At 34.6% G+C, this 8596-nt stretch overlaps 1 protein-coding gene across 1 annotated transcript in view; it reads right to left on the minus strand.

The window, feature by feature from the left end:
• Positions 1–8596, minus strand: part of FOXP2 (forkhead box P2) — a 64353-nt gene that overhangs the window by 37249 nt on the left and 18508 nt on the right. The window contains 2 exon segments of the mRNA XM_023513202.1: positions 1234–1317; positions 2938–3025. Of these exon segments, the coding sequence (XP_023368970.1) occupies positions 1234–1317; positions 2938–3025 (172 nt within the window).

The following is an 8596-nucleotide window of genomic DNA, read 5'->3' on the forward strand; positions in this document are numbered from 1 at the left end:
ATTATTCTGTCTCGTGATTATCTACATTATACTATAGAAGCCATGAGAAGGAGAAAATTCTTCTTGAAAAGAAAATCATAAATACAGGATCGAGAAGATGCTCAAAAGTTCATTTTTTAAATAAAAAAATTCAGATTTCAGTAGTTAAAAAATAGTATGTCAGAGTCCAATAAATGTTCCCTTTATTCCTATTTAAATGTGTTTATAGTATCCGGCATTAAAATAGTATAAAGGAAAAGCTCTAATATATTAGCAGCAACAGCTTAGCAGTGTTTAAATAGAGTCTCCATGCAAAAAAAAAAGTAAACTTTGAATAATATTAATTGATGAGACAACAGTAAAAAAATCAGACAAGGTAATCTGTCTTTTCTCTTCTGCCCCACAAGAAAATCAGATGTTCTTTTTCTAGCTCAGGCTATGGACAGAGAGGGAGGACTGGCACTAATCATCAGGCTATACAGCGGCCTTATTAAAAAGTATCCCACAAACTTTCATTAAACTAGAGTTACCCAGCTGATTACTCTAAGTTTCTGTGCAAACATTAGCTGAGTGAGATAAAGTATATTATTTTCGACAGTCTGACTCCATTACCAGGTTGAGCTTCACTCTCATATATTTTTGAGGGAAACTCCAGGTTTTATTTTCTGTAATCACTCATTTCCTTCCATGATAAGCTCTGTCAATGAGCCTTATGTGTAACACACAGTAAAAACATATCAATATGGGAAATATATCTTAACTGAAATCACACAAAAAAGGGACAAATTGGCTATAAAAATACTGTGACATTTCTGACCACATATTTGATTAAAAAAAAAAATCCTCTCCGTATCTGAGGATGGCTCGGAGTCTTTTTCATCACACCACATCCCTTTCTATTTGTGATTTGCACTGTTACCGCTTTTCAGGTTGCTCTACGTGGGTTTCCTTTTAATATTTGTAAACCTATCACAGAGAGAAATTCTCTCTGGCTTCGGCCTCAAGGTGGTGATTTGTGCGCTGATAGGTGTAGTTTGTTTAGTGTCACCCAGGGTGTAGATTGGATAGATTTTGTAAAAGATAGCATTACTTTAAAAGAAACATACAATTTGACAAGCGATTGCATTTTACTTTCATTTTATTGCCATATTTTTCATCACACTCATTGTTTTCTAACTGTCACTAAATTGTTCATTTTCTTAGTCTGTTACATCGGTAGAGCTATTTACTGTTTATAAAGCAATATGCACTTACAGGTTTGGGAGATGGTTTGGGCTCTGAGGGTCGCATGTGCAAGTGGGTCATCATTGCTTGAAGACGCTCGCGTTCTTTAGAAAGCTGTTAAGAAAGAGTGAGATCAGAAGCATTTTAGAAATGACTGATACAGCTATTTTACAGCAGTGATACATCTTATCATCGAGCTTGTCTCAGAGTAATGATTCCTGCATATGAAAGCCTGTGTCAGTAGGAACTTATCTGGGAGGAAATGCAAGTTTAGCTACAGAGGGGAAGAAAAAACTTTTATAGCTTTCCTTATGTTAAAAGGTCAGGGAAAACAAATAACACTTCATCTTTTTGTCAATAAGAGAATTGAGGTCACAGTTGCCTCGACAGTAACAAGTTACTGAAACCATAAATTAGAAGGCCCATGGTGTCTCTTTAAAGTCCTGTGGACACTGTTAGCGATGGACTAGTGCCAACAGCTGTGAAGGGGTGAAGGGTTCTCAAAGCACAGTGCCTGCCAGGATTGTCTACACACTTCATGCATTCCCACTGAGGTCCAGTTAGTGCCCCCTGCAATCTGCCATCATCAATCTAATTCAATAGAGTGACAGAGACCAGGCAGTGTGAAACGCTGAACTCTGCCACAGAGGCGGCATCTACACTTGCACTGGGTCTCATTACAACTGATGGACCTTACTTTTCCATCAGTCAGACACAGGAAAAAAAAAAAGGCATAATTGGTCACACTGCAGACTGTATCATCAGCTGAACTCTTATGTCTACCTTTTATAAATGGTAAACAGGTTTACAGAAAGTACAACAATGATGATGCATATTACATGTTCTTGAGTGTTTTACAAGTCAAAATAAAATACTGTTGGTAGCTGTCTGAAAAAAAAAAAACAACGGCATGATGAAGTCAAAGCAATTTAAGATGTAGTGCAGTATAAAGAAAAAGAAATCATTTTTAATTAAGTGAAACAAAGTACTAGTTTGATTGAGAAAAGGTAATCTTTCAGATGAGAAATTAGAGGAAGCCTTAAAAGGTTAGTAAAACATTATCAAGAGTCAAAAATTGCTTTCAAATCGTTTTTATGAATTCTATTTATTTTTGGCCAAACTCTGTTTAACTTTAACAGACCTGTTTTTTTTTTTTTTAAATTAAAACAGTGGCATTTGATACTACATCTATGTTATCATCTGTGATATAAATTATTTGCTATTACTCTAGTTAAACAGAAGTATAAAGAATTTTTGAAAGTTAATCAGAAATACACTAGAACCAGAAAAAAAAGTCATTTTTTAGGGTGTTATAGTATAGGCATGACACTGTAAAGACTGGTCTATTGCTAGAACATAAAATCCCATGGGGAAAACAATCAGGATTAGCTCATGTAAAAACTGTCTTTATAATAAAATCATATCCAGTTGGGAGCTTGTTCTAACCTATCCTGGGAAAAACTTAAATTTGACAGTTTGGGGATATCTGAATGTTTATGCTCTAGTCTAAACCAAGGTTATCTAAGTTTAAGTGGTAAGTACATTAACCTATAGCAATCCATCCTGAGTCCTCAGTCACTGCCACTGTTAAAAACCAGGTAAAATTCCATGTATCTCTATTACTCATTGTGTTACTGAGACAATAAGATGTGTCTTAAAAGATTCAGAGTGTGCTCACTACTCAATTTAAAGCATCGGAAACCTCAGAGGAGTCCATTGGGGCATTCGACAAACCTGTATTTCTAACTGTTGCACCACCTGCATTTGCACTCGACACTGGGCGGTGCTTCGGTCGTCCAATGCGTGCTCATTATTAAGGTGCCTGAGCAAACACAAAACAAGAGAGGAAGGTTAAGTGATGTCCAGCTCAGTGTGCGCGCCACAGAGCACTCCCTGAAGCCACATGTTTCTCTGCAGAATGCCTTGAAATCAGGAAAAAAGTTGAAGACGCTTATATATATTATTGAAAATTATTTACATAATATAAAGAGATTCTTCAAACGACATAAAATGGCATTGTCTCTAATCTTATCTGTTATGATACAAAATATTTCCCCAGGCCCATTTCAAGAGTTTTAATAGAAATCGTATTCGAGTACCATTTTTTAAAAAAAGAATACTTGACAAATATATGAACCAAAATTAATTCTAAAGAGAAAAAAGGTGATTCTATATTACCTTTCTGTTAAAACAATTATTGTTCCTATGATGGATTTTTTTTGAGCAATGTCTTATTTCACAGGGATATGGTGTGAATGAAGTGAAGGGGGCGAATTACACAGAAACATCAATATTTATGAAGTCTGATGATTTGCTGTTACTAATAAATAAATTGCATTGAGGATTCTGATAATCAGAATCCTAAGATTGACACTTTGTACTAGTGTCGTAATTGGGAGACAGCTAGCCTACACTTACAGAAAAATTGTGAAAGGTAAGTCATTCTAATGATCTCATTCTAATCTTAAATAGATACATTAGTATTATTATAAAGATATAAAGTTTGAAGAGATCTCTTTAAGGAGTAGTGTTAATACACTAAAAGTAATTTAGTGGAGTAGCACCTCCAATGGACATAAAAAGTTCAATAATATAATATAAATATATATACACACACACACATATACACATGTATAATGTCTTTGATGCTTCCTAAAATTAAATATGTAATCTTCAAGTAATTCAATATACTTCGGTGTGTCTACTTCAAAAATGAGCAAACTAAGGCAGCAATTGAGGAAATATTCTCATCAACAATGCATGTAAGTGAAATGTGATATTGAGCAAAATATTCACAAAACTAAATAATAATTTATGTATTTACCCATGTGGGCTCAAGTATCATGGTATAATAGTCTAAAGAGTTTATTATACCCCCAGGTGTACTGAATTCAACACATGTTTCTGTATCCATTCAAATCATTTACAAATACTTCTTAAAGTTAATAGTGAAGCAAATAAAATAGAGACAGACGTACGTATGAACCATATGAAGGAGAAGAAAATGATGTTGCTGAGAATGAACCCATCTATACATGAGTAGGTTTATCTGTTTAGATCCAGGTTTGGCAATCAGAAACCATTGTTCTGTCCTGCCCCAGACCTTGATAAATTAAACCAGTTTGTTTTAACACTTCCTCACCGATCATAAAAACAAAACTTCTATGTATGTTGGCACAATGTCAGTCTTGGCTGAAGAGAAACTGTGGACTGAAATAGCTAGGTGGGTAAGGTCACCCTGGAGGTGTGTGGCTGGAGCTTGGTGGGGCCGGGTGGGGCATGCCACTATACCTGTCTTGTCTAAGCTCTGCCATGAACCTGACCCCTAGTGAGGACTAAAATTCACTCCTGCTCTCTGGAAAAAAGGCACGGGACATTAGAGTAAACCGGGGTTAGCTTACGGTGGGAAGTGTCACCCATTCCTAATTAATAAGCTATATTTAAAAATTGTTTTTCAGTTTTCCTGCCCCAAATGTTAATAAACAATAACAATTCTCTGCAAGCATAACACAACACTTTGTGTATTCTTCTGGCTTAGTATTGCTGAGTTGATTGTGTTTTTTTCACGATGAGGTTTTGGGTAGCACAAACATGTGTACCACGCATCAGTCTAAAAATGCCTACTTGTGAAACCGGTTTGGCTACACACACAGATGAGGGTGTAAACAGAGCAAGCAAGATAAGCAGAATATACAGCTTCACAAGAAAAGGCATATTTAGTATATTTATTTTTGTGTAAAATCAGTTTTAAAAAATTTTTACACTTGTTTACTTCTTACTGATAATCGTCATCTTTTATCTAAAGAACTAAAAAAAAAAGTACAAAATGTTTGCATTTTATATACTTGGGTCTTAGAGACCTATTCAATTTATCTATGCAGCTTTTATTAGAATAGAGACTGTAGACTACAATAATAGTCAATGAGGTTTTGTCTTGATTGAATTTTTCAGTGGAACACAAAAGAACCTTGCCATTAAAATAGTCCTTTATTCTCCTGTATGAAGGCGAAAGGTTTTTAAAGTGTTGTGATGTTCAGTAATGAGCCTCTATCTAAATTATCATTGGTGACAAACTCACAAAGCACTTTTCGAGGACACATAGTTATGAAATGCCAGAGCTGCCACTTTCTTTCCTGTAATTATAGGCTAGCTTGCAGCCCTTCAATGATCATTTATAGAACAGCCTCCAGTGGATTACTGAGAACTTGAAAAACACATACATACCTCTGCCACATCTCCCTTCTCCTTTCCTCGCTATTGTTTACCAGTGATATGTAAAATAATGGTGCCTATTCATTCCCCTACTTAATTATGCCAATCAAAGTCCAGAAACAGTGTCAGGTACAAATACAATGCAGTAAGACTAAATAAATAGGCTAAGTATTAACATTAAATTATGAATTTATGTATTTATGACTATTTTGTGCCCAAATTATTCTCTTTTATGTTTTTGTAACTATCTCAGGTACTACATATTGCTGTTCAAAAATTCCCTCTGATTTATAAATCAAGAATGAGATAATACTGAAAAATGAGAGGATTGGTGGGTTTTCTCAGTCAGTGCCTAATTGCTGTTTCAAAATGCATATGCAAAGGGACATTTCATTAATCATTTAATCATGTCCCTTGCAGGAAGTTGGAACTAATGTTGCAAATACCCTTTTCATATGAACGCTCCATAATACTATTTTATGCATTTGATATATTGCCTATGTCATAAATTATGGCTGCTTCAAAAGGACCAAGTGGGTTGTTATCCCTGAAGATGCTTGTTACAAAACCTTTATTAAGTTTCTTTTTTTACTTATTGCTAGTTCTATTTCACAGCTTCATACTAGCCAACAATAATACCCTTTCTGATGGCAAAGGTCTGTAAATTACCCATGCAATCACTAACACCATTTCACAGGCCTGTTCTACTTCTACTGGTCTGCTAACAAGGCGATTACACACAAATTACTGAATGCCTATGAAATATTTAAATGCATTCTACTCTACTATGCATTAATAAGAGCAAAGCAAGCTCTGGAATTCTGGTTAGCTCCAGTCCCTAATGTCCCCTAATGAGCCTCTTACCGAGACTGCAGTTCAAACAGAGAGGTGATGAAAAAATGCAAAGGGTGCCTTCAGAAAGGCAGCACTGAACAAACATTGTGTGAGCCAGTTCTAATTTATGGGTCACTTTATAGGTATATTGATTTTTGTTTTCAAAATGGAATAAATGATGTGGTCGACTGACGTTCTTTCAAAACTGCATTGAATCTGTGTGCTTTGTAGGTAGTGAGAACCAGCAAAAAGCGTAAATAGGCAGTCAAATACTTTCTAAAAACAATTAAGCAAGCATTTCAGGAAGACAAAAAGGAGGAAAGAATCTCTCCAATTTATTTAATGCATAATTCTCGTTAACGAAGCTTTTATGGTTATAAATGCATGTGGTAACTTCAATTATATACACTCCAGATTAGCGATTCAATTTTAGCCTCTAGATTTTTCCAATTCATTTAAAGTTATAACATTTTATAAGCTAAAAAGGGATCAGATTTAAATCCAAGTATGTCAGGGACTGTTTTAACAAAATGTTTCCCTTGCATATCACTGGTGTTTGATTTATTTTGCATCAAGCTTTTTATGTTTAAACACTGACAGGAGTTTAAATACAAAATGTTAGCTGTCACTATTCATTTAGCTGATTATGTGAGATGCCTTAGTTTTGAGAGATGGGGGCACTGTCACCAAAAGAAACAACATTCTGACAAGTTCAAAGAATGCCTTCTTGAGGTCATAATTTTGTAGCCATGCTGCCCGGTCAAAGACAAAGAAATAGACAATACTCCCTAAGTAAGAGCGTAATTTTTAGAGTGGATGGCTGCAATAAAAAAGACAACAAATTTCCATTAAATAAAGGACTGTTTTCAGTTGTTTTTCAAATAGCATCGAGCCTTAAAAATTTAGCCTGTCACCAATTTTATTCATTTATGCTCATCAACTGGTTAATCTGTAATAAATGAACATTTTTATGGGTGCTAACCATTCTGCCTTTCTTAAGGGAAAGTATTTTCACCTCTGTATCTTAGACCATGCTTTGTGTGCTGGCATCTGCACACACAGGTTCAAGAACACTTGTCTGCTAACTGGAATGTTATATTGTAAACCTTTTGGCTTAAGCTCTAAAAGTCAATCCATCTATATTCAGGCTGACTTAGTTCCAATGGAATGATAATTAATTTTGCAGACAAACTACCCTAAAGTTTTGTCAGATGTTGTTAAACTTTGACATTTATAAGACAGTAATGAAGAACTAGTATTAAATGCTTTTAATGATCTAGTGAGATCCTCAATTAGTGGTCAGAAAAATGGTTGGCTTCTGTCAACACCTACTTTACATTAGAACTCAAAAACGATTCTAAATACTTTTTTTTTACCCTGGACTTCTTTCTTCATCTTATATTGTCAGCTTTCATCTTGGTGTTAAAAATAACAGTTTCTATCTTGGTCTTAATTTTTTTCAACGGATAGAAAATACTACCTCGATTGGATATTAAAGTCTATAAGAATGAAACAGGAATATACATGTGTATGTGTGTGTGTGTCCACCGATGTTATACAACCATTCTCCTAGAATTGCTTGTCATGTGTGCTGGGCCAAAATATAAGGATTTTCACAGTTTGTTCTGGGAATAAATATGAGAAAAATAATTTGGGACTGTATGTATTTTCTTTGTTATTTACCATTTGCGGGCTAAATAATAATAAAGGATGGTTTGCTTTTATTTTCAAACATTGGATAAGTTATACCAAAATTTATTGCTAATGCTAAAGAACTAAAAATGCCACAATAATATTTTCTCAAAGAACTGTTACGTAAACACTGAGTATAAAATTTGGGGAGAATGAATAAATTAAAAACTAAGAACTAAAACCTTTTCTCTGCTTTTAGTCTTGTCTGTCATTTTTTCCTTCCAGGCCCCCCCATTTTCTCTATTATTACAAAGGCAAAGTAGAGAAAATTCTGAGAAAATTCGTGTAAGTGGTGATGTCATTTCATTTCCCACCCAGATGCTAAATAAGCTTTTTTTTCCTGAATAAGTGAAATGAATGCATTTGACAAATATATGTTATTTCTTTTCAAATTTCTCACACATTGTTAAGAAGACAGTATCAGTATGCAACGTATTTCTAATTCGTATTTTATTCCACTGTAGTATATTGACATTAGCTCTATGAACAGAATGTATCACGGATCTTTGTTAAAGGAAACTCTAAAGCGTTTCAAAACAAAAGTGGACTAAAAATAAAAGCCTTAAAACCTACTGTCATGAGTTCTGTCATCCCTATAAAGTTAATGGGTTGGAAAAATGGTCAGTCTTTGGAACCAAAGTTGATATTTAATTGA

This window comes from Otolemur garnettii, unplaced genomic scaffold (genome assembly GCF_000181295.1).
Source record: "Otolemur garnettii isolate 467f Iridium unplaced genomic scaffold, OtoGar3 scaffold00037, whole genome shotgun sequence".
NCBI lineage: Eukaryota > Metazoa > Chordata > Mammalia > Primates > Galagidae > Otolemur > Otolemur garnettii.